A 26474-nucleotide genomic window follows, 5' to 3' on the forward strand; every position below is an offset into this window, starting at 1 on the left:
GAGTATGACTTGTTTTTTCTAAATAGCATGAAATGAAGAGCATGAAAAAAAAACAACAAATAACTACAAACTACATAGGAACTACACAAATGCATCTCTTTCTGAGATTTTTGTCGGTGTTGTCTGAGAGAGCTTTGAGCTCTTGGAGCTGCTGGATCGTCTGGAGCTCATATAAGATTCATGCAGCCTGGGGGGTCTGTAGTATGCGCTTCCTCTGGAGCGAGGGGTCATGTATGTTCCTCCTCCATGGGCATATACCACTTCACTGTAAGATCAAAACATTGCCAAAGTCAATGATGTGGAATGAATTCAGCAGCCACAGGAAAAAGGGTGAAGATGGAGGAATTTGAATACCTTTCAGGGCAGATTACTTGGTAGACCGTCACAGTGTAAAGCACAGCCCCTAAAAGGATGAAAAGACATCCCACCAATCCTACAAATATGGGAGGTCCTAGTTCATATCTGGAATAAATTAAAATGTAATTAGAAATGACACATCATACATACTTTAAATATATCAGATTTAAACTACATGGTGATGTAGATCAGTGAGGCAAAATGTACCGTAATATTCCTTGTCCTGCAGTTTGAGTAAAGGTTGTTCTGACAATTGAGTTGTAGTACAAGCAGTAGCCAGACACATCTGACACACCTGTGCAGAGGTTTTTCCATTGATACCAAGAAATAATGAGGGCAAAACATTTTGTCATTTACAGAGACAAACCCGTGTGTGCTCTGTACTCACCTCCAGCGCAATGAAACACTGCTCCTGCAAAAAGGACTTTGTCCTTGGTTTTATCAGCACCACCAATGTAAGTGCACTCCATCCCAACAAAGCAAAGTACTACACCAAAGAATCCAAGAGTTATCCCACCTAATAGCAATCCTTGTACTCCCTGGAGGTAAGCTGCGAGTAACAGAAAGAAATATATAGAAATATAAAAAAAATAGTTCAGGCTAGAAAAAAAAGAACCTTCTCAACAGAAAAAAATCAATTTCTTGGACAGCTTTTGGTTTGTCTCAGAAAGAAAAGAAGCTGATCTGAGTGAAGTCAAAACTTACAATGTAATGCGAGGCAACACAAAAATATAAAGTAGGCTACAGCTTCAAAAATGATAGTCTCTATAGATTATAGTCTATGTAGTCTATTAGTCACCCTTTTGACAAAGTTGTAATAACGAACAGTAACCTATAAAAAACTTGTTTTGTTGTGTCCACCCTTTTAGTGTCTTCACAGGTTAAGCTCTGGTGTCAAAAATTCACATACAAACAACAAAATTCACATTTAAACAATAAAAATGTATATACATCTTATAAACAATAAAATTACATTTTAAAATAAATAAAACTAACTGAACACAAAATGTATCTTGTATTGAAAATATGCCTTGCTTTTTGACAAGCAGTAGCATTTTTCCAAGGAACAATTACCAGAATAGCAAACAATAAAAATAATGTTACAGTAGAATGATTTAATTTATTTATTACTCTAGTCTGTGTTTCCCCTGGTTCTCCTCAGTTCATGGCATGAAGTGATATATTTTGCTGCCATGATTTGGCATTTGGTTAAGCTAAACATGGTAGTATGGGGAGTTTCTGTGTGTCTGATTTGAATTTGAATTGGGAGTACATTTGGGAAGTGTTTTTTTCTCTTAAGGTTTTACTTTAAGGACATGAGGTTAGAAAGTGCAGGGAGCAGAGTCTCTCCTCTTCTGATAGGCAGCTCTGTCTGACCCTTTTATGGCCAGACTCAGTCTGTATGTAGTCAACACTTTTCTTAGTTTAGGTAATTTGCCAGTGTGAATTCTCTTTGAAGGGTCAGATAACATTGTAATTTATTTTTTGTTTGGGTCGTTTCTTTCCAGTATTCAATATATTTTGCTTTTTGCTTGTCGATAATTTATTTTGGTCTACTTGACCACACTCTCACTCTACCTGTTGAACCACAAGACTTCACATGTTTCATTAATTCAGAGTGGAAAACCTTAACATGCACAGTAACTGTACATCAAGGCATTAGATTCAGGTTATGGAGTATAAAGTATATTGAAATGTAATACATTCTAATGCCTTGATGTAGTATTTATTGATGTAGTATGGTGTTTTCTGTAGAAGTCAATATTTATTGAGTTGTTTTCTCCTTTTTGACAAAGCAGTAACAAAGATTTAAATCATCAATGTGCTGCTATTATTATTCCTGTCTGTAAAACACTGTACGGACATGTATACAATGGTATACAGAGCTGGTCATAGCATCCCCATGTGAATGCTTTTTTTAATTATTTAATATTATTACCTAATTTACTTTTAATGCTAAGTTGGTCACTTTATGTTTTTTGTGTGAGCACACCAAACCTCTCCTATCAACTCTGGTTAAATTGCAATAAAACACAGAATGTTTCTCAAATCTTCATTTTATTGGGTTCTCCTCGCACCTTAAAGTGAGTCAGTGTGGCGTTTGCTCTTTTCACTGTGGCCACGGGAAGTGACAATAATGGGATAATGTTAAAGAAGAATAATAAAATCAACTAACTGACCCAGTAATTTTACTTACATGACAGTATCTACCTAAAGTTAGCTAATATTAGCAACCAAAAGCTACTGACCAGTTAGAGTGTATTGAAATTAACAAGGGGGCATTTTATTGCTCATGATTTTGAGTTTTTTTAATTTCTAAAACAAAGATTATGTTACATAATCACACTTTATGCACTGGTGTAAACTCTGTGTCACTGTGAACACTTGTCTCTTACCTGTTGAATTACAGGACTGAAAATCTTTCTGTTCATTCAGAGTAAAAGGCTAACAGAGTCAGTATTAGAGACATCATTGCTGAGGTATGTACATGTGGAGCACTTACGAGTGATTCTCCAGATCACAGGGAAATATCTGCAGTTAGTGATAGATGCGGAGTCGGTAAAACAGTCCTTCCACAGGTTGGACCATTGCCAGGCCACTTTGATGATAAAGGAGCCTCCTTCTCCTCCTATTTGGGCGACCCTCCAGTTGTCCATGGCCAAGGTGCACATCACAAACACCCACCCCAGTGATGAAATCAAGAAGCCAGATATTTGGATGAGACGGTTATTCATTTCTGAAATCACTAAAGGAAACCAGGTAGAAGCACAAAACACACTAAACGTCTACTCAGTGGTAAGCAGGATGATGAGTCATTTCTTGTTTAATGTGGACAAGGATGACTGTGTCTGTGCCGTGTGCCATTAGTGTTGATGAGGGCTCAGTGCAATTGTGTGATATGTTTACTGTAAACTTTCTGGAGTGTGCCACCCACACTACCTCTGCCCACCTTTTCAGGTTTCCATCCCTTGTGAATCCACTAGTATCTTGCAAATATTAATTTAATCTATATTTACAGTTAAAGTAAATACATATTGTGGGTGGCTGTGACTCCGGTGGATGAGAGGTCATCCACTTGTCAGAAGGTCGGTGGTTCAATCCCTGGCTCCCCCCTTCTGCATGTTGAAGTATCCTTGGGCAAGATACTGAACCTCAATTCGCTCCTGATGGCTGTGCCATTGGTGTGTGAATGTATATTTCTGTTAGTGAGGGCAGAGGCACCTAAGCGTGTGAATGGGGTGAACGCGATTTAGTGTAAAAGCTTTTGAGTGTTCAGAAAGACTGTAAAGGTGTACAAGTACAGACCATTATTTTTGTCAACCGTAACGTATTAAAAGGCTGAAGTACCACTAAAGTGAAAAAGCTGACTCTCACTGATTTTCTTAAGGGATCACAACCCAAAACTGCTGCCCTCTTCAGACCTGCTGTGACCACCGAGGAGCAGATATGACATCATCTGCTGACAAAACAAGCAAAACGCAATCGGCTGAATTGCAAACGTTTTCATCTGTTTTATTTCTAGTCATATACTCTGCTTAAAAAAACAGAGCCTTGTCATCATACGCCACACATTTCACTACTTACAGAAGGATGCACCCTTTTTTGACCTTCTTCGAGTTTGCTTATTACAAAGTCATAGTTAATGGCTGTGTTATGGAAAACAAGAGAATCTGTGTTTGACAACATATGCAGGTTACTTACAGTTAAAAATACAACTAAAACTTCTTGCACAATATTACACATGCAAAAAGATCTTTTAGAAAAGTCCATTTTGGACCAAATGTTTTATTTTTTCATGTTTAAATTTTCTGTTTATTAAATTAATCCCAACATCCCATGAACATTAATATGTATAACACACAAACAGAAGTTGTCTGCTTTACAGAAAATATAATTCCCCAAGATCAGAGAGTAAACTGTGTCATACAACTTTAAATTTGTACCCCTGGAAGACACATGTAAATTTTAATTCCTGGTGAGCCACAGATCAACATCAGAAACTTCTGCTGCTGTTAAACAGAAACCTCCAAGTTTTATACAGTGTGCTATATCTTTTAGGCTTAGTATACAGTATATGTTTTAAGACTCACCAGTGGCCTCAACTGAAAGTGTTTTATATTGACATCCCTCACACATATGCATTCTTATCAAAGTGCTGCGTCCTGGAGGAGTTGTTGTAGTCTGGAGGCGGCCTCTGGTTTACAGACTTTGCCTGCCCTCTCGGGTAGGAGGAGATATGAGAATGCGAAGCAGCACCTTTGTAGATATAGTTTGCCTGACTGTGGCTGTAAAAAAAAGACAGAACACATGTTCATCTTCACAAATCAAATACCTATATGAGTCAACAAAATTGATTCATACAGCAGGTTGGCCTATTTACAACATGTATCTTCTGTATAACATACTATGTGTTACTCATACAAACCTTTTGGTAAAAGAATCTGCGATGGAGAAACAAAACATGATGCCTCCAAGCAAACAGAGTATAGAACCTGCCCAGCCAATAAAGAGAGCAGCTCCCAGTTCAAACCTGCAGATAAAGCCAATAGTTTAAAATTTAAAAAAAAAATTAAAAACAAATCTTAATTAGTTGAGTTACATTAAAACACTGTGCCTCTTCAGTCACACAGTTCTTACTTCTGTGCTAAAAACATTGGGTCGAAAAATTCTGATGTTATCCGGTGTGCATAGAGGGAGCACGATGAGAGTGAGCAGATGCCTGAGAAGAACAAGAAAAAAATGGAATCTAATTAGATCACACAGATAATTACACAGATGTTACACATACACTTCATCTATACTTACCACTAAGAATGAAAATGACACCGGCAAAGCAGGCAATGTTGGCTTTATTTTTGTCAGTTCCTCCAATTTTGGTGCATTTCATTCCAACAAGGGCAACTATAGAACCGAAAAACCCCAGACAAACGGCTGCAATCATCAGTCCCCTGCATGCTTGGATGTAGCCTACAAACATAAAATAGAGGTCAGCTTACATGCAGTCAAAAGAGTGTTACGTTCTGTGGCTCCATTCTGTGGTTTTTCTCTTACATCTGCACACCGGAAGGTCAATGAGTTATTGAGCTTGTGACAAATTTACACATTAAGCAAGAAATACAATTTGTCATAAGTGACCATAATTGTTCTCAGTGGTGATTGTCTTGGTGGGAAACCTTTTTTTTTTTTTGAGGCAAATATTACCTTGGTAGTTAACCACTGAAACTAGTCAGCTGTGGGAGAAACTGCCTGAGGTTCCCAGTAAATCCCCTTTATCACTTTCAAGCTCCAAGAACTGAGGCTAAACATTGACATATTTGGAGGTAAATGAGTTGTTCCTTGAAGACTTACATTAGGCTGTAAGATATCTTTTAGTTCTAAGTAGCTGCAGCTTCAATTTGAATTTAGCAAAAGAGACAGGAGCTAAGGTTGAACACTTATAAGGCTCTTACAAACTCAGGATGACACAACCCTAGTCTAAAACAGGCTAAAACTAAAATTCATTAACATGTGCTCTTTCATTGAAAAACAAACACAAAACATAAGATAAACTCAACATGATTGACCAGAACCATGAAAAAGGTCAAAGGCAGAAAAACCAAGCATCCAGGAAGAAGGGAAAAAAGAGCTGACCATCCAATGCCAGCAACGAGGGAAACTCTTTGCAGCTGGTGACTCCAGTTGAATCAGTGACACATGTCTTCCACAGATTGGACCAGAAGGTAACTGTGGTGATGACTGATCCATCAATTGAAGACACCTTCCAGTACTCTGTCGGCAAGGTGGAAGACACCAGCACCCACCCCGAAGTGGTTAAAACGAAGGCCAAGATCTCCTGAACCATGCTGCTCATGCTGCAGAAAGGACACCTCCACACTTCTATACTAAAATGTAGCAAGACACTGCACTGGTAAGTTCAATGGATAGGCTGTGATTGATAGTTAATGTGTTGCGGACTGTTATATTCTGTAGGGAGGAGTTTGGTCCTAAAGTGGCCAATGGTCTGTTGTAACATGTTGCACCCTCTCACCCCAGTACAAGTCACTGTGACTCCCAGTCATAGATGATGGGGTCTGAGGGGACTGAAAGTTGTGGATGTAGAAAGTGATGTTTAAAATTAAAGCAGCTGTAGGCACATTTACTGTTGCCCTGTGTTTGTGTATGTGTTCATATTATGAGTGGGCATATTCAAAGTACAATGTGATGGGTGTGAAGTGTAATACTTTAATGATTTGGTTAAGAAGTGATACCATAATAGAAAAAGACTTTGCTAAAAGTGGTATTTTTGGATTTAAAATTTTTACTTAAGTAAAAGTGAATGCACTTACTGTATGTTTGAAATGCATTGTATTTATTCTGAGCTGTGTTACATTGTTAATGTATTGTTAGTGGTCTCTGGCGTTCCTGCTCCGGGGTAGATTAAACTAACCGTGCATCAAACATACAGTATTTTATGGTTATTGTATGAACCATATATAAATTGCAAACTAAACTTTAGCCAGAGGTGGGTAGTAACAAGTTACATTTACTCAATTACATGTACTCAAGCAACTTTTTTGAGTAAATTGTACTTGTCAGAGTAGTTTTAATGCATTAAATTTGTACTTACCTGAGTTAATTTTAGAGAAACATCATTATTTTTATTCTGTTAGATTTGGATACATTAATCCTGCTACTCTTATTTAGCATACTATTTCATGCATGATCTGTTAAGAGGTAGGTGGTCAGGTGATCCCAAGTCTGCCAGTGCTTTCTTATCCTGCCGCAGTCAAGCATCCACATGAATCATTTCAGAGCAGAATGATTGCAGAAGCTAAAACATGGTAGTATGGCTTTCAAAAAACACTGAAAGCTGATATTTACAGATAAAAGTTTAGTGCACAGCACAGCGGGCTACTGCTGTGAAGTCAGTACATCAGAGAACTGTGCTGACACTGAGCTGACAGAGAGCAGTGTCTGCTGTGTTAATGTTAATATGTTTATTAATACATAGCTACACACAGTAATTAATGCTTCAGAAATACTAGCCTACTCCTGCTTTCTGCCATAATGTAAATATTCAAGCTAACAGTGTATGAGGAGTGTGCATTTAACTAGTCATGCTCATTGGTGCAGCCTGATGAAGTGAGACCAAATTATGCACACATAAAAAAAGACAAACTTATTTTATTTCATGTGGATGTGACTGATAATGTTTCAACTACAGATGATCTTCCTCAGGTGAAAGTGAAGAAGTGAACACACTTGTATTCAATAGGCATTAAATTATGAAACATTAAAGCATTATGTCCTAAATTGATTTGTTTGCTAAATAATAATCTTACAGCCCATATGAGACAACAATATTTACTTATTGACATACTTAACAGACTATAATGTAGCATTTTGAAATCACACTTGAGAGCTACATACTGGGTGTAATAAAAAAACTAAAACTGGTGCACTGTATATGTGGCAGGTTATCTAAAAAGGAGATGGTGACTTGAACATATAAATAAATAAATAAATACAAGTGTATGTTCGCTTCTTTACTTTTACCTGAGGAAGACCATCAGTAGCTGAAATTATTCCAGTCACAGCCAAATCAAATAAAAGACTTGGGAGTAACTTTCTCAAGTTACTCACTACTCAAGTATTTGTTTCAGTTTCAAGAAAACAGTATTGAGAAACAACAGATACAGAACAGATAATCAGAATCAGAAATATCTAAAATTAGAGAAATCTAAAATATGAATATAAGGGGCATGGATATGTACAGTATTTTACAGTATTGGCAGAAAAAAATACAGTAATGTAGTGGTGAATGTGTCACCTTCTATCTGTCACCTTGCACTGCCACCTAAACAACAACAATGCTTCAACTTCCTAGTAACCTATAAAAGCAGGATTTAGATAACTTATTAACAGCATGTCACTCGCTCTGATGCCAGGTAGGGCAAACAAACTTTCATCATCATTGTTACATTGTAACGTGTTGATTAAGTGAAAACAGAATAAATAAATAAAAATTTGGGGCAACATAGACAAAAGTAAACAAGAGGGAGATCACATCCAAACAAGGAATTTATTAAGCTTTTATAGTGTGAATTAGAGCCCCATCTAGTGGATGTAACGTGTCTGTCAACACACTGCTGCCACCATCAGATGAAGCTGAAAATCTCAAAGCACTGCATTTAAAAACTTTTTTTTAAAACTGTAACTTATTACAACATGTTTCTAAATTATGTACATTTATAGAGAAAATAATGTTTTGTATTGTATCTACCCATTCTGCTTTAAATACTGTGGCAAGATGAAATATGTTTAGCAAATGGGAAAATGACCAGAAAAGTAAACAAAATAACATGAGTTAGTGACAAAATCTAGCCATGAAATGACATGCTAATAAAAAATAACTGGTCAACACATGGATAAAAACAATAGCACTGGAAACAGGTGGTGCATAGCCAAAAATTTACGCAAGCAAAATGCTAATAATGCAACTACAATAGATAAAATGTGGGTGATAAAGGGTTCACAAAACATCATGATTTGAATTGAATGGAGTCTATTATTTTCTTCTTTACTGGTCTCTTTCTGCCTACTAGTCTTTGTTTACTTCCTCTCCACTTGTCCTCAGAAGCGCCTGTGACTAAGAAGTGCTCAGTTTGACATTTCCAGCAAAGGATTACACAAAACGTGAGCCAGAATCTTGAACAGAAAATATCAAGAAATATTCAAGAAAATGAGAAGACATAAAATCATTTTAGGCAGGTTATTTACACTGTAGATGTGTTTCACAGAGATGATTTACAGATAGGACATCTTGCCTGAGTAGGGGTGGAAGTGTCTGAAAGTAAAAAGAAAGCACGAGCTGGCAGTTAGTCATGTTCCATGTTGGTAAGCAGCAGTATTTGAAATACTCCTTTTGTGCCTTCACATTTTGGTCTAAAAATAAGGCCAAGTATTATGTTAACATTAACAATAATAAAGGAGTAATAAGTAATTCTAAAACAAGAAGAAATGTGACAGTTCAGCTACTGGTTCATCTATTTTTGGACACAATTTAGAAAATTAATGACTAATCATCGTCAGCTCATATGTGGACATGTAGTTTGTTCTCATCCCATAGAGTGTGTTTTTTTTCTTAAAAAAATGGTACATTTAGAGAAAATTAAGCCATTTATAAAAAGAGATGAGAACTGAATCAGCTGCAGTGTGAATTTGAAACTTGACACTGTTAGAAAGATTGCACATCTGGCGGCAGTTTGCCACTTTTTTGTATTATTTTTAAATTCATTTTTAAAAATACTAACAAGCAGGTATAAACATTCAGTATTATATGTACTGTTTGTTTAACACAGAAAATGTGTAGGGGCTACAGTATGATGCAGTGTATGAAGAAAATCTCAAAATCATCAAAGTTTTCCAACAATTTGTTGTTAAGTGGAAGTGGGATTCAGTGCATTTTACACAAAACAATGCTAAAACAGTCAAAAAGAAGAAAAAAAAAGAAAAGGTATATGAAAACCATGTGAAGCTTTCATTTATGTGTTTAAACAGAACTTTGTTGGCTCATTCATCTACAGATGAAATTAATTGTTTTAAATAGCATTTAAATAGTTTCAATTGCTCTCAAGTGAATGTATAGATAATTACGAATCTAATAGTATATATTTTTATATTTAGTAGTAGCCTATAGTGCTTGACCACAACAGATCTGTGTAAGGGTTACTGGCAGGTTCCACTCACTAAGCGATCAAGGGAGCTGACAGCTAGCCTTCAGGACTCCATGGGGTCTCTTCCAGTTTACGGTCATGCCATTTGGTTTGCATGGGGCTCCAGCCACCTTCCAGAGGCTCATGGACCAGGTATTGTGTGGTTTCACTGATTTTGCTGCTGCATATCTGGATGACATTGTCATTAACAGTACCACCTGGGAGGAGCACTTGGAACATCTGCATGCTGTCTTGGATCGTCTCCACTCTGCCGGGCTGACCACAAATTCTTCCAAGTGTGTCTTCGCCGCTGCAGAGACAGAGTACCTGGGCCTCATCATCGGAAATGGGGTGATAAGGCCGCAAGTCAATAAGATCCAGGCTATAGTCATGTTCGTTGCAACACACAAGGAAGCAACTTCGGTCTTTCTTGGGCATGGCAGGCTTCTATCACCGCTTCATCCCACAGTTCTCTGCCAGGGCAGCTCTTCTCACAGACATGACAGGATCTCGGTGTCCCAATCAGATCCGGTGGACAGAAGAGGCGGTGGCGGCTTTCCAGGACATCCAGCAATCACTAAGTAAGGAACCAGTTTTCTACAGCCCAAACTTTGATGATGATTTTATTCTGCAAACATATGCTTCCGACAGGGGTCTGGGGGCGGTGCTTCTCCAGGGACCACCAGCCGACCGCCATCCAGTTGCCTACATCAGCCGGAAAATATTCCCCCGAGAGGTTAGGTATTCAACGGTGGAAAAGGAGGGACTGGCTATCAAGTGGGCTCTTGACTCCTTCCGTTATTACCTCCTGGGCAGAGAATTCATCCTTGAGACAGACCACAAAGCTCTTCAGTGGATGGAAAGAATGAAGGACACCAATGGCCGGATTACTCGGTGGTATCTGGCACTACAACCTTTCTGCTTCATCATCAAGCACATCCCTGGCAAGGATAACAACACAGCTGACTACCTCTCTCGCAGTTCCAGCGAGAGTCCTGAAGGGGTGTGTGTGTGATGGCCTAAGCCACACAGGTTAACAGCCAGCAATGGTAATACCGCACACAAGCCATGTTTTAAGTACACAAGTTAAGTTATTTTTGCAGTTAGCCACACCACACACAATTCATGATTTCAAAACACAGATCACATAGTTTATTTCAGGTATAATATACATTTATTTTCTTTAGCCATACACTGTTTAAATGGAGTGCACACATTTTCACATTGTATGGTTATGTAGCCTAAACATTTTCTGTTCTATTAATCATTGTTTTTTTGGTACAATGTTGGTGAGAAGTCTGTCCTGGGGGAAGAAAGGTGTGGCTAAGGGTGGAGGACTGTTTTATCCAGTGGCCTGCCAATCAAGCCGTACCATGGGCTGCCATATTGGAGGGGGATTTTGGGTTTAGTTTGTTTTACTTTGTAGTTGTTGTATTTGTCGTCCATTTTGTTTGTGTAAATTGGTTTCGCCAAGCCACTATATATGTTCCCTTGTGTCTCATTCAGTTAGGTCAGTTTGTTCAGTTCATATCCTGTTTTGTGTATAGTTATGTTTTGTTGACCTCTTTTATAGGCCTAGATGTTAAGTTTTTGGTTTCTATTGTTCAACTTTTTGGGGGTAAATAAAAAACCCTGTTTTTCAAAAAACTCCTGTTCTCCTCATTGCTTGTCTGTTTGGTCCCTGACATTTAACATAATACTGTATAATCATAAACAATATAAGGGTCAATACTGCATGAATACCCTACTTTTACTTTTGATAGGCTATTTAAATACATTTTAGTGTTAATGAGTTCCCCACTCACAGTACACATTAAAGATGATGTAAATAATGATTGTTTGGGTCAGACGCCACAGAGGTCATGACATGAAGTTCATGAAGAGATTGAGACTTCTGTCAGCCAATCCCCAGGCGGTGGGCGGGGTTACGGAATGTCCAGCTCACCTGACACCGGCTGCGCGTGTTCTGTAGTAATCCTGTTTTGAATGTCGTTATTGACATACACTGGAGTTTGCTGCAGCTCTTCTCTCTCCTCTGAGTCTTTATCGATATCCCTCTGCCACATAGCCCGCGGAGAAAGTCCTCAGGTACCTTTTACTGTTGGGGGGCATGGAACCTCTGCGGAAGGAGGCGCAGGATAATCCGTCGGCTTCAGCTAATCTTCTCTCCAAGATTTTCTTCTGGTAAGAAAACTGGCCTCACAGCGACAGCCGTGTTTGACATTAATTGAACGGAGAGCTCTCTTGTGTGACTGTCTGTGGCCACTCAAGACCAGACAGGCTGTCCCGGCCCCCCCCCCCCCGCCCCCCCCCCCCGTGATGCGATAGCAGGAAGCTGCATGAGCATCCTTTTCATGTATAAACATAAACCACACTGCTCAAAAGTAGAAGAGAGAGCTCAGCCTTTTTGGTACAAGTTGATTCTTGCAGTCTTATATCACAATAGCTAGAGTTGCAGTTTAATTGTAGATTTGCATGAAGAGCATGGCGAAGGAACTTCAAATAGTAAGTTACTGTTCTTCCAATAGTAAGGTATAAGTAGCAGTGCTCCATTACAACTGTTTAAACGTTTAGGCCTACTGAAATTAAACTATAGTAATAACTTTATTTGTATAGCAATTTATCAAGAATTATTAGGTGTTTAAGTAAAGAACATGAGAAAAAGTAATACACTCATGCAGTTTGCTATAGTAGGAAAAATATTACTCTAAATGATATCTTAACAAAACAAGTGTTGCAGCTCATGCAGCTGGACTGATGAATTGTTGTTTTTGTTGGGGTTTTCCATGCTTTCTCAATAAACAAGATTTTCATAGTTTCTTAGAAGTTGACATTTTGGAGATAATTTCAATAATTATTTATTATTTTCAACTACTGAACGTGCTTTTATACGCTTTTTCTCTAGTTGGCTGAATCCCTTGTTCAGAATCGGGTACAAGAGGAAGTTGCAGGAAGATGACATGTATGAAATTCTCCCAGAGGACGGATCCGATAGACTTGGGGAGGAGCTGCAATGGTAAGACACTGAATAATGTATTAGTAAAGGCTTATCCACAGCAATTCTCCCACAGTCTGAAGTCGCTACCAATATAAATAGGCTTAGATTCCACGAGTCTCCCACTCCACAGTCATATCTTATGTATTTTACTGAAATTCAACCTTTCAAGCATCAATGCAGCGTTCAAACTGAGTCAGCAGCAGGGCTGAACGCCCTGAAGACCTCTTTAGCTTGTTTGCATTATTTTCCCTGATTTCTAGTTTCAAAAAATGTCCAGCATCACATTGCTCAGGTTTAGATCAGAGGCGCCATTCTTATTCTTCACATCCATGCAACTTCAAGGTTTATAGTCATTGCGATTGAAGTACCCCTGAAGTGTAATGATACACAGTTTGGGGAATTCTCCAAGGCCTGATCCACCATTTGAGCAAGGGATAGTACTCGAGAGCCAGGAGAGGAGCCATGCTGGCCCAGCTTGGATTTAATTCTGCTCCTAGAGATCCGGTCTGGACAAAATGGGACTCATACTGACCAGATAACAGAATTCAGAGACTGTTGTGCCCACATCGTTACAGAGACCTGCACCATCAACATCCCGTGTCAAGCACTCGGTCCATGTTCCGAGCTGTGAGCGCAAGATGAGAGGAAGTGGACTCAAACGCAGTCAAGATGGAATTCCAAATGTCAGATTGTTCATTGTGAAGATGAAACTTTCATATTATCATCTGGTGGCTGCTGTCTACATTCACCCAGCCTATGTAAATAACTGTATAAACTGTTTTATTTTATTTTAAATGTTACCATATTTTAATATAGGCCTACACTTAATATGTTGTGTGTGTAGCATGAAGGAACTACAAAATTTGTTTTGTTATGCTGCCTTGTGCTGTATAATAACTAATAAACTACCATGTACTCAAAAGTACTATAGGACAAACAACAGGCAGAGCTCTATTCTCATAATAAGCAGCAATCATATTGAAATGACCCCCTTCCCCACTGGGAGAAAATCCAAGTAAGTGTGTAGTAGCCAACCATAGACTCCCGTCCTGTCCCTTTACACTGCACCTCTCAGTCTAGATAGACCACCCCCTTTGAGGGAGTTTGGTGTCTGAGTTGACTTTGAGCTTGGATGTGAGCCCACCTATATATAGACAGTACTATCACATGAGAGCAGGCTCCTCCCCTTACACTAATCCCACTACATCTAATAGGGTCTGCTAATTTTCTTTCTTGGCATAAAGGCAAGCTTTATTTCACTGTGAGTACTCGACTATAACATAAATATACCTTTAGGCCGTCTCCTGTTATGTTTTTTAGACAGGATACTAAGGGACTGTTGGGATGCCCAGTTTAGTGACATTATGGGCATCTCTGTTGCTGACAGATGATACTGTTCTGTGTGACGTGGTGAAAATGTCAGCACCTCCCCCGCGTACATGGCCAGGGTTCTATCCCAGAAAGATTTGACCTGGCTAGTTGAGGAGTGATCAACATTCAAAATGGCACATACCAATAGTTAGATACTGTAGCTGCAGAAAATGTGGGGTTTGCTTGCATTAAACTGAGAGAGAGATGGGCAACAAAGCAAAGCTCTTTCTTTGTGATTCATATCCGGTTAGCATTCAGTCCAATGCTCAAAATAGAGAATCTCATTATTTTGTGATTATGATGCAATGCTACAGATAATTGATTACAGTACCTCAGTAAACACTCCATCGTGTGGAAACAGCCACACACAAAAAATCTGTATACTGCATACTTGGTCAATTAACGTCCACACAAGCCAAATATGATAAGAATGGATTATTCTTCTTAAAATATATAGAACTGAATTTTTCTTGTGATTTCTTTTGAGGAACAGTTGTTATGGCAGACTAGGTGAACGGACTCCAGAGTGGACTCGGGGCAGGTTTAAATCCAGGAATTTAAAGTTTATTGTAAAACAGGGTGTGAGAGTGGAGCAGAGGGCAGACCAGGGAATGGAGACCAGCGAGTGGATTTCCAGGCGGGCAGTGAGTTGAGCGAGGCAGGGGCAGGATTTCCAGGCAGGCAGGGAGCTGGGTGAGGCAGTGGCAGAATCTCCAGGCAGGCAGTGATCCTGAGCACAGAGAGACAAGGTAAGTTGAACTCACAAGAAACAAACAGAATATACAACTCGAGACTTGTAGCCCGCAGCGCAAATACCACTGAGGTAAGCTGACGATCTGGCAACGAGTGAGGTGAAGAACCGGGTTGATATACTGCAGTGTCTTGATTAGTGGAATGCGGATCAGGTGTGCAGGTGGAGAGCCAGGCCCAGAGTGAGACCCCACCCAGACAACACAGAGAGACAGACAGACTAACAGGAGACACAGGGAGGGAAGAGAGCATGAACACAAGGGGTCGGGGAGGAGAACTGCAGACTCATAACAACATTTGTTATGAGTATTGTTGTGAGTAACAGTGCTTAATTGTAGATTACTGACTGGGAGAAACTTTTGCTTTTCTTTCTACTTTTGAAAGGTATTGGAACAGAGAGGTTCAAAAGGCAGCAAAAGATCTGCGCCCCCCTGGACTTGCCAAAGTTCTTGTTCAGTGCTATTGGAGATCATACTCACTCATTGGAATATACATCTTTATAGAGGTAAAGCGGAATCTCACAGTGACGCCAAATGTCTACAGAGAACAATGCTGCATTAAGAATTAAGCTTTGTTTTAATGGAGCAGATCCACTTCTCATCTCTACATCTAATTTTCCATCAGGAAGTCATCAAAGTCATTCAGCCGGTGCTACTTGGAAAGATAATTGAGTACTTTGAGAGTTATGACCCCACCAACACAGCTGCGGTCTATGAGGCCTACAGCTATGCCGCAGCCATCTCCCTGTCAACCATTTGCCTGGCCGTCCTTCATCATCTCTATTTCTACCATGTCCAGCGAGCAGGCATGAAGATTCGCGTGGCCATGTGCCACATGATCTATCGGAAGGTCAGTCTTATCAGACATCTGTATAAATGTCATCTTCTGTCATAGTTCTGTGATTTGTATGACTTGATTTAACATTTTTGTTCTGCAAAGGCTCTTTGTCTTAACAGCGAAGCACTGACCAAAACTACCACAGGACAAATTGTAAACCTCTTGTCCAATGATGTCAACAAATTTGATGAGGTAATTAGCTGAAAGGGTCTATGTTTGTATGATATTTCAGTCAACGGATCATTCAAACAATCAATCAATCATTTTTATCTGTCCCCGTGGGGAAATTGGTATTTTTACGTGTGACTTATTTATTCAATAACACAGACCACACCTCAGGTATTCTTTCCTCTTCATTGTTTTCCTACAGGTCACCTTATATTTGCATTTCTTGTGGATTGGTCCTCTACAAGCAGCCACTGTAATAATATTGTTGATGTATGTGATTGGCCCATCATGCCTTGCGGGAATGGTCGTCTTCTTTATCCTGATGCCAATACAGACTATGTTCGGACGCTTGTTCTCTCGTCTCAGGTTTGTAGTCATTCTCCAGATTTATCAAATATTAATAACAGTTGTCTCCACTTATGAAAGGTTTCTGTTGTGTGTTGCACTGGTACCACTACTGCAATTTGCGTCTGCTGTTTTAGGGCCGAAACAGCAGTCTTAACAGATGATAGAATACGCACTATGAATGAAGTCATCGCTGGGATCCGCGTTATAAAGATGTATGGGTGGGAGAAGCCTTTCGCTGCATTGGTGGATGAGGTCAGAAGGTAGATCAGTTCCTGCTCATGTCATGTTGCAATTTTGGATAAAATGATAAAGTTATGATACAAGAGTATGATGATGTTATCCAGACTTTTTTCATACAGTAAGTACAGAAGTTTATGTTCAATAACTTTAACATCTCTTATATCTGCAGCACAGAATACTATTACTAAAACTTGACAAAATTTCATAGACATTTTTGTAATATCCCATTAGATAACAAATAGAAAGAACAAATGCTTCTGTATTCTGCCAAAAATGTATGCAAAACAGAATTTACTGATGACATGTCTTGCTATTGTGCAGAATGGAAATCTCCAAGATCATGAAAAGCTCCTACCTGCGTGGCTTGAACATGGCGTCTTTCTTTGTCGCCAGCAAGATCATCATCTTCATCACCGTCTGTATCTACGTTCTGACAGGAAACACGTTGAGTGCTAGCAGAGTGTTTATGGCAGTTTCCCTCTACGGTGCGGTCAGACTCACCATCACACTCTTCTTTCCCCTTGCCATAGAGAAGGTCTCTGAGTCTCTCATCAGCACAAGAAGGATTAAAGTAAATACACCATAGACAGAGGCCATATTTAAAACCAGTGTGTTTTGATGACTATATGGAAACTTAAACTGTGAATGTGTTTCTTCTTGTAAGAATTTTCTTCTGCTGGATGAAGTTGCTCCTGAGCATCAGGGGCTTACTGTAACAGAGAAGGACTGTATGGTGAATATTCAGGATTTAATATGCTACTGGGATAAGGTGAGAATTAGTTTCGGTAAAAGGGGTCTCTTTCAAATTATACTCTGGTTTGATTTTGAGCAATATAAGTAAACCAGACATTACAAGACTTACTGAATAGTTACTACATGGCAGTGTTTCATTTCACTTACTTTTCCTTACAGATGCTAGAGACTCCAACTTTACAGAACGTGTCTTTTACCGTGAGGCCAGAGCAGCTCCTGGCCATAATTGGACCTGTTGGAGCTGGAAAGGTCAGGTCTGTTCTCTAGTCTCAGGTTTATAGATGATTATAAACCTAAGACATGTTAAGTAATTCAAAATAGTTATAAAATACAGTACAGTGCAAACCTCTTAGGGCGGTGTGAAAAATGCTGTAAAGTAAGAATGCTTTCAAAAATAGACATGTTAATAGATTGTTTATCAGTAAACAAAATACAAAGTGAGTGAACAAAGGAAAAATCTAAATCAAATAAATATTTCTTCAAAAACGCATTTCGTCTAGGTACACTTGTACCACACCGGCCTAAAACCGTTGCACATTATTATATATAATAAATTCATTGGGGCCATTAAATTGACTGACAGTGGAGACATGAAATATCAAGATTCCTTACATTTACCTTTAATTAATCTGGTTGTAGTATTATAATAGTGCTATTCCTGTTAAAGCCAATGGGCTGCTAGCAGCTGGATAGTTAGCTTATATGCAGGCAGCAGAAATTTGCCTTCTTTATTTATTTTTAGTTGAGTGAAATGCCATTAATTAATTGTCTTTTGAGAAATATACTAATTAGCTTTCCTGTCAAGAGTAAGATGAGATGATCGATATCTCTCTTGTGTCTTTGTGGTAAGTATGGAGCAATGCAACCTAACAGCACCTCTAACGCTTCCTAATTAACATGTTGTATGTAGTTTGTTTAATTCCCACACAAACAGAAACAGCAATATGTCGTTTTCCTGGGAGTTATTTGCTGTAATTTCTTTGCAAACATTAGTCTTTATGCTAGGCTAAGCTAATTGCCTCTTGGCTCAAGCTCCGTACTCTGTTCCAGTGGTATCCATATTCTCATGTAACTCTCAGCAAGTAAGTGATATTAATCATATTTCCCAAAATTTCAAAATTGTTCTTTAAACCTTTTTGTTCTATGTTTGTACATGTCAGTCCTCACTCCTCAGTGCCATCCTAGGAGAACTGAGTCAGTCAAGTGGTGTGGTCAAGGTCAAAGGAGAGCTGACATACACTTCTCAGCAGCCCTGGATTTTACCTGGTACGATTCGAAGCAACATCCTTTTTGGCAAAGAGCTCAACCCTCAGAAGTATGATAGAGTCCTGAGAGCCTGCGCCCTCAAGAGAGTGAGAATCACAAGTAGTCACATTCTTTATTATCACATGATGCTGGGTAGTCTAGTATTAAAAAAAATATTTTAGATCATCTACCTCACAGTGAGACATGTCATTGGAAATGTCAATGGTAAAGGTTGCATTTGGACCCTATTCAGGACATGGACCTTTTGCCAGGTGGTGACTTGACAATGGTCGGGGACAGAGGGGCCAACCTAAGTGGAGGACAGAAAGCAAGGGTCAGCTTAGCAAGGTGTGCTGGATAACTAATACAGTAATTTACTTTTTACTTTGGTGGCAGTGACAGAGATAACCTCCATTTGTGTGCATTTTTTAGAGCAGTGTATCGGGATGCAGATATCTACTTGCTGGATGACCCACTCAGCGCCGTGGATGCTGAAGTGGGAAGGCACCTCTTTGAAGAGTAAGTCTTTATTATTGTATTGTTATTAACATCTCACCATTGTTTTCCATGACAAAATCTAGTGGAAAGTGCAGATCAGTTAATTACGCGTTATTTATTATGTTAGCATTTCATTTGTGCGTAAAAAATATTTGTTTTCTTCAGGTGCATTTGTGGACTTTTGAGGAAGAAGCCTCGTATTCTGGTTACTCATCAGCTACAGTATCTGAAGGCTGCAGATCAAATCATTGTCTTGAAGGAGGTGTGTGTGTGCACATGTGTGTTTATATTTATTTTTGTAAGAGTTCGCATGTAAGGAAACAACAATAACTTTACCAATTGTTTCCACCTTTACCACCTTTCGGCACAACTTTGTTTATCTGTCGTTTGGTGCTGGACAGGCATTGTATAGTAAGTTTTCAGAGCTTGTTTACTGAAAAAGAATTGCTTGTTGCTCTCACAAACATTCATTTTGGCTAAAGTTTCAGCTTTTATCACAGCTTTAATCTGTAAAAATGTAACATTAAAAACGCCACACTGTGCACAGTACAGGACAAGCGCAGGACTTAACTTTTATATGTCGACTAGTAATTTATAATATAATGTGACACTTATGTATTACTTGAATATTTTTCATATCTCAACCATTGCTATCTTCCACAATTCTGCTCCTCTTCCAACATGGTTGAAGACATTAAAGAACATTCTGTGTGAAACACATTCGAGGAATTTGTGTTTCGGGGAGAGTTTAAAAGTATGGCAGTGTTCCTTTCATAGGTACTAATGGCAGCGGCACATGTTCTTCTGCCTAACTATCATGTCATTTACAGATGCTGAAATTCCCATGACAGTGTTCTGCATCTCATTTCTGTCATTGTCAGGGTCAGATGGTGGCATGTGGGACCTACAGTGAGTTGCAGGGCTCTGGACTAGACTTCACCTCCCTGCTTAAGGAGAAGGAGGGCCAGGAGGAGGATATGCAGGGCACGACACCCATCCCTGGGTCTGTCTCCCGCTGCCCCCATACGCTCTCTGACAACTCACTGTCCTCTATGTCCTCCCTCTCCTCCTCTCGGTACTCTTTGTTTGAGGGAGCAGAGCCACTTGCAGTGGTAGGCATATTTGAAACATTACTAAAACTTGTCTTTAAGCATGTGTCTAACCTCATTATGGGAAAAAGGCTTGTTGTGCATTCTACCAGCCAATAGAGGGCAGAAAGTACTCACTTTTTCCCTGCTGCTCATTACAGCCTGATCTGAATGAGGCGTTGCTGGATGGCTGGCATTTACACTAGTGTCTGTCTGTAGGTAGTGCAACCAATGGAGGAGGAAAGCCGCTCAGAAGGAAACGTCGGCCTGCATATGTATGTGAAGTATTTCAGGGCAGGCGCCAACTTCCTGGTCCTCTTGATCCTCATTTTACTCAATGCCCTAGCACATGTGAGTCAATTTCTTCAATTCATTTGATGTGCATTTTCTATCTATAAGTTTAGTAAAATACCCCACATCATTTATCTCAAGAGAATGTTATAAAAAATCAAATGATGTAATAATTGGAAGAATAATTGGATCGCTGTCATAAGTAGTTATTTGTGGCATTATTTTAATAATTGTTTTCTGTATTTGCTTGTCTTTATGTTTGTTTAGATTACGTTTGTGCTCCAGGACTGGTGGCTTGCTTGCTGGTGAGATTTTGTTTCTTTTGCATCCGGTGAAAAACATGAATGCAGGCAGAAAATGGGGAATAGCAGGTTTTGTAAGCCAAACTGACAGTGGTTGTCGTACTGGAAATGGTTCATGATTTAATAGAAAACGACTGAACCAAACTGTTTTTCTTGGCATTATCGGTCACTTGTTGAAACTGACCTTGTGCTTCAGGATAGGAGGAATGTGTTTTGTATAGTGCCTTCATGTTGCAGCTTTCTTTCTTCGTTGTGTTTATTTGTCCTTGTGGATTTGTGGTTCTTTTGTGGCTGATTTGCAGGGCCTCTGAACAGAATCACGTCAATGTGACAGAGCACCTCAATGGCAGCATCCCTCGGCAGCTGGACCTTGACCTGTACCTAGGTGTTTACGCAGGTGAAGCTCACTGAGCGCACGTTGCTTTTTGTGTACAGCTGAGGCTCTGAATACGCCAGCCATTCAGTGAACAGATCCACAGTTCTTTGGCTGTGGCCCAAGGCCTTCAAGGCCCAGTGTATGTGTACATGGGCCTCAGCTGTACAGGGAGATAGCAGTGATTTTCTTGTTCTCTGCTGTTGGATTGCTCTGACTGTCTCCCTGTGACTCCCAGCCTCTTTACTCCTTCAGACTTTGTATTCAAAGTGATAGCATTCAAGACAAAAAAACAAGATTGAAGGAAAAGCTGAAGTGGAATATCTGTTTTTTGTGTCATACAGCATGCTTAATAATGACGCCTTAAATGCATAGCTAACCTTGGAACAGGCACATGGATAGCATTGTAGTGTGTTGATGTGTTTTTTTCCTGTGCTTTTTTCAGGTTTAACAGCCACTTCAGTAGTGTTTGGCTTCCTTCGCAGCTTGGTCTTCTTTAATGTCCTGGTGAGCTCGGCTCAAACCCTACACAACAGCATGTTTAATGCCATCCTCCGGACCCCGGTACACTTTTTCGATATCAGTCCAATTGGTAAGTGGCTCACCTCCCAATCAAGTTCTCATTAAAATCACTCATAACTAATAACTTATTTATAGCATGGTCAAGGTGATACAGGAGTGATGAGATGATTATGAGATGTTAACATCCAGTTGGACCTGCTCTAGAGGTTATTGTTCTAACATCTCACCACTAGAGAGCAGACTGTTACCTACTTTGTCATGTAAGTCGATCTACTTTACAAACAACCATTTGCCCCTAAACTCCATAGTTTGTCATCGCTATCAAGTTCTATATAAGATAATAACTTACATTTCCAAATATACAAAATGTTCATATAAAATTTAAATAATTTTATTATGATTTATTATATGATGATTATTGTATTTTGTTATTTACTCTTTAAATCGAATACAGAACTGATAAATATGAATCACAACATCTAATATGAACTATAATATAAAGATTGTATGTGTAGTCATACAAGCTTTAAGTAGGTTTTCTGTTTGTGGGATTTATTGTGTTTAATATCTCACTGTGAACGAGCTGGCATTGTAAAAGTTGCTGCTGGGAAGTAAAGCATGTGTAACCAAGAGGCTAATTCAGCCAAGAAACCTTGGTGATATGACTTAACATATAGCCATAATGTATTTAAAAATGAGTAAAGAGAGTGCTATCTTTCCTATTGTGAGCCCGAACAAAAAGCAAACAATCATGCTAAATAAATACTGTTTGCACTAGATCTTGGACAGTGTTGTGTTTGGACTAGAGAGCTGTGTAAATACAGATGTATTTGTCTTGTGCGCTGTATCAGAAATCTTTGATTATTTCATTAGTCTTGTAGGCTTCAGCTGCTGGGTCAATGGAGAGGGCAGATGGACATGATTTTAAAAGTGAGCAAACACTCCAAATATGTCTGACTTTACTCATAGAGGGCTGCTGGATTTTCTTCTGCCGTGTTTTTGCACCACCTGTTTAAATAGAAACCAATAAAACAGAGTGTTTTTATTAAGATTTGTTTAAATAATTTGCAGAATTATTTAAACTTTATTTTATCTCTCTGATTTTGTGGTGTAAGCAAAGATCCCTTTTTAATTAGGTGAAGTAATGTCACTACAATCTGTCATTCATATCCAAAGTCAACTGTCAAGTGGCCCACTTTGATAACTTTAATTTTTCTGGAGCATTGTTAACCTGTCAGCAGATAATTACTCAGCCTAATCTCTTCATAGTGACATGCATGTACAACACAATCAGCTCGGGTGGGAATTCTCAACAAGAAGGGAACTTGTATCTGTATAATGAGTCATAATAAGCTGGTAACACAAGTCTAAATATGATTTGAGGGTGTTCAGGAGCTTGCGGTTTCTTCTGGCATTAGAGGTGGGTGCAGCGACAAAGCTTTCCTTTGCAAAGCTGTGTTTGGAGCAAACACCAAAGGTCTTAATCTTTGGCTTTTGTTTTTACTACTGCCGTTGTGTTACGTATTGGACTACCTGATGGCTTATCTGGGTGTGCCTTGCTTGGTAATCTACGCATGGGAGGAGGACAAACACTTTGAATAATGTAATAATCTGTTTAATAGCGCAGCAAAGGAGAGGCTTAACAGACACTGCTATCTGATTGCTGTTGTGCTGCTATCAGTAACCATTGTATGACCAGTCCACTCATTACAGCTTGGCCTCTAGGCTGGCAAACAACACTGTGTGTCTGACTGGATTTATAGACAACTGTCTCCGAGACCTTTTCTCCTTTGTCCGGTCAACAGTAGATTGAACATGAACATTTACACAATATAAATAAGTTTCACTTATTTACATAGTTTTTCTTATCCTGCTCTCTATGTTTTCATTGACCTGAGTGAAACAGAAACAGGAAAGACCAGCACAAAGACAGCGACTGTCGAATCTGACGGGTTCCCTCAATTTTCTTTTTTGTTTCTTTTTTCACGTTTTCCTTATGTCTAAAATATTTTTCTTTGTCTTTATAAAATAGCTGACACTTCCGTCACAGGTGCTTCCACATCTGTCAAATAAATGTGTCATTTGTAAATGTGCACCTGTGTGTTGTTAAGGATTTGACAACTGTTTACATGTGTAAGTGATAGGTACGCTGCTGCTGAACAGACCTTAGTGTTTGATAGCTGTCCATGGAGTTAAAGGTTACCATTTCAAGCGTCACTGCACAAAGGTCTTATTTGTTATTCTATGAATGTGGTTTATAACAATAGAGTACAGCAGTGGTGAATTATGATTGATGGAGAGGCATTGTAGCTCTTCCGTATCAGTCACTGAATGCCTCTGCGCCGTTTGAATCATGTGTCTGTGTTATCTTTTGTGCTGTGTGGAAATAGTTGATTTCCAAGTTGGGGCTTTTGGTGATTAAAACCTTTACCTTTTCTAACAATACTATATGATAAGTTTGGAGATATCTAGATAATGTTGATAACACTACATACTGCAATTTCCCCTATTATATTTATTTATATAACTTAATACATTCATGTTGCTCAGTTTTAGCAAGATGTACAGAAACAGCTGTTCATCCAAATGTGATCCAGTTAGAGCAGCACAGACAGCGGTGGATGTGTTGAGCTGATGTTGATCCCTGTAATTTAGTGTCATTGAGTGGGCTAATCCCCTCAGAGACTGCAGGCCAGGGCTTCAGCTCATCAGCACAGTCAAGGAGTGGAGTTTCAGTCAAAACACACACACACACACACACACACACACACACACACACACACACACACACACACACACACACACACACACACACACACACACTTCTACCGTCCCCCTTTCACATCGGCATAGTGGGCCATCTCATTGCTAGGTGTCACTCAGTTGCTGTTGGCGCAGGGAACATTAGATCTTCTGTAGTGAGTGATGTGAGATTCTAATTGTGTCTACAGAGGCAATGTTTTTAATGTCTGTATTTCAGGTCTGGGATGCAAGTGTTGAGAGCGAAGTGGAGGAAGTACTGCAGAGAGGATGATGATATCGAGGTGTGTAAATTGAATGTGGAGATGGAGCCGTGTGTGTGTGCAGTATGGCTGATAGGGCTCCCCCTCGCTCTGCACTTCCACTATTTAATTGCATGAAAGGGAAGGAGAGGAGATTGCAGGAGCCTGGCGGTGTGAGCGAAGAGAATGGATTTAGAATGTATTAGTATTGGCAGCAAGGTGCCGGCGGTGGGAGGCTGCCCCAGGCCCCTGGGCCCTTCATGGAAGTGCAGGTGAGCTGTGCCACCTCCAGCCTTGGCAGCCCCCTCCCCAGTATTCCTTCATTATCGCACTTGCCTCACTGAAAGGCCCCTCCAACTGCATCGGGGCCCACACATGGAGCGGCTCTGAGTTGTCCCCTTATCTTGATGTTTACAGGGAACAGCGATTTGCCACACGCTCTGCTCTAGCCGGACCCCACTGTTCCATTTCTTTAAGTGTGATTGGGGGCCCTGCTCACCTAATATCTCCACCTAAGGGGCCACCTTGGTTGGGAGGCCTTGATATTTCCTGAGCCTGAAAAAGTGGTGCAAATCACCCCTGGAGTCTTAAACCATGAGAAATTGTTTGATACTAATGCTGCTGATATCCTGAAACGTCTATACCCCTCTCTACACAATAGGTGATATTGTTGACAACCACCCATAGTGATTGAAGCTATTGTCCCATGCCGATCTTACCTCATAGGCATTTCCATGCAGTGAATGTCTTTGTGTAACTGCATCACTGTAATGTATCCCCTCTATAGTCTGCTCAGGATGGAGAAGGGTCTTTACTTTATCCCCTCTGAAACTCTCTGTTAACTGAGCCGCTTGTCGAACAGCTGATAGCTGACTGATGTTCTCTGCTCTAACACCCTCTAACCATGGGATGATGTAACCCAGAGAAACCTATCCTTTTCTTATTGGCATTGTTTGTCAGATATGCATGAATTTAGGTCATCTATGGCTTAGACAGTAAAATTACATAAAATAGTATTGGATCGTCCACAAACACAGTTTGACAAGTACTCCCCCCATTCCCAGACTAAAGCAGCAATATTCTACAGTAGTATAGTAGCAGCTCTACCCCCTTGCTTGAACCCTCCCCTCGGGATGTCTGTATGCTAAAGGGGCACTCACACTGTGAATAAGATTAGTCTGCCTCCAAGTGTACAACATGCTTACGCCACTTGACTTTGAATCAGTACTGATTTGGAGCATTGCTGGGTTGTTGCGGGGAATAATGCTCTGGCTGGGTTTATGCAATGGCTGTTATGGGGAGCCCGGCCTCGTCTGCATGCATGTTTTTAGGCGGGAGCGGCATTTTGGATAAAGCTGTAAGCTGCTTACGGCCGTGGAGAGAGGTGATTACAGGGCCCACCTCCGTAGGACTGACTGGGAGGCTGGGAAGCAACTTTTAGGTCAGTGGTGCCACGGCTCTACCATGCCTCCACATTCTGCCAATGTGCCGCTCATCCGTTCCCTTTCTCGGTCCCGTACCAAGTCCCACCCTGTCTTCATGGCCTATTCTGTGAGCCTAGATATACTCACCTGCATGCTTGCACAGTTAGTTTCACTTTATCAGAGGTTGTACCCTAAATATGTGAGTGCTGCTT

The 26474-nt window shown here is 39.9% G+C and overlaps 3 protein-coding genes across 8 annotated transcripts in view; 1 reads left to right on the plus strand and 2 right to left on the minus strand.

The window, feature by feature from the left end:
• Positions 1-81: 81 nt before the first annotated feature.
• Positions 82-3092, minus strand: LOC123974345 (claudin-10). The gene is made up of 5 exons (XM_046054972.1): positions 2861-3092; positions 746-907; positions 565-652; positions 355-462; positions 82-265 (listed from the first exon to the last, which is right to left on the minus strand). Exons 1-5 carry the CDS (start codon positions 3090-3092, stop codon positions 82-84), a joined length of 774 nt encoding a protein of 257 aa, XP_045910928.1.
• Positions 3093-3851: 759 nt separating this feature from the next.
• LOC123974013 (claudin-10-like) lies at positions 3852-6269 on the minus strand. Of its 2 annotated transcripts, none has more exons than XM_046054433.1 (5): positions 5989-6269; positions 5164-5325; positions 4996-5077; positions 4784-4888; positions 3852-4643 (listed from the first exon to the last, which is right to left on the minus strand). In XM_046054433.1, the coding sequence occupies exons 1-5, from the start codon at positions 6206-6208 to the stop codon at positions 4487-4489; spliced, it is 726 nt and encodes a 241-aa protein (XP_045910389.1). In that variant the 5' UTR covers positions 6209-6269; the 3' UTR covers positions 3852-4486. The 2 variants fall into 2 exon arrangements, with proteins under 2 accessions (XP_045910389.1, XP_045910390.1); XM_046054434.1 differs by having other exon boundaries at positions 5913-6003.
• Positions 6270-12013: 5744 nt separating this feature from the next.
• The window catches only part of LOC123974012 (ATP-binding cassette sub-family C member 4-like), a 40130-nt gene continuing 25669 nt past the window's right edge, over positions 12014-26474 (plus strand). For 4 of the 5 annotated variants that reach the window (XR_006825751.1, XM_046054431.1, XM_046054428.1 and 1 more), the window contains exons 1-19: positions 12014-12236; positions 12958-13068; positions 15556-15676; positions 15796-16020; positions 16111-16200; positions 16379-16542; positions 16659-16784; positions 17086-17335; positions 17429-17533; positions 17677-17766; positions 18678-18869; positions 19016-19110; positions 19195-19281; positions 19426-19522; positions 20142-20372; positions 20568-20699; positions 20907-20944; positions 21244-21338; positions 21760-21906. Coding sequence is in view for 4 of the 5 variants with exons in the window: in XM_046054431.1 (XP_045910387.1) it covers positions 12163-12236; positions 12958-13068; positions 15556-15676; positions 15796-16020; positions 16111-16200; positions 16379-16542; positions 16659-16784; positions 17086-17335; positions 17429-17533; positions 17677-17766; positions 18678-18869; positions 19016-19110; positions 19195-19281; positions 19426-19522; positions 20142-20372; positions 20568-20699; positions 20907-20944; positions 21244-21338; positions 21760-21906 (2470 nt within the window). In the remaining variant the exon portion in view is untranslated. The remainder of the gene's footprint in view (positions 12237-12957; positions 13069-15555; positions 15677-15795; positions 16021-16110; positions 16201-16378; positions 16543-16658; positions 16785-17085; positions 17336-17428; positions 17534-17676; positions 17767-18677; positions 18870-19015; positions 19111-19194; positions 19282-19425; positions 19523-20141; positions 20373-20567; positions 20700-20906; positions 20945-21243; positions 21339-21759; positions 21907-26474) is intronic. The other variant, XM_046054429.1, reaches the window with a different exon arrangement.

The sequence above is a fragment of the Micropterus dolomieu genome, linkage group LG07 (genome assembly GCF_021292245.1).
Source record: "Micropterus dolomieu isolate WLL.071019.BEF.003 ecotype Adirondacks linkage group LG07, ASM2129224v1, whole genome shotgun sequence".
NCBI classification, from domain to species: Eukaryota; Metazoa; Chordata; class Actinopteri; order Centrarchiformes; family Centrarchidae; genus Micropterus; species Micropterus dolomieu.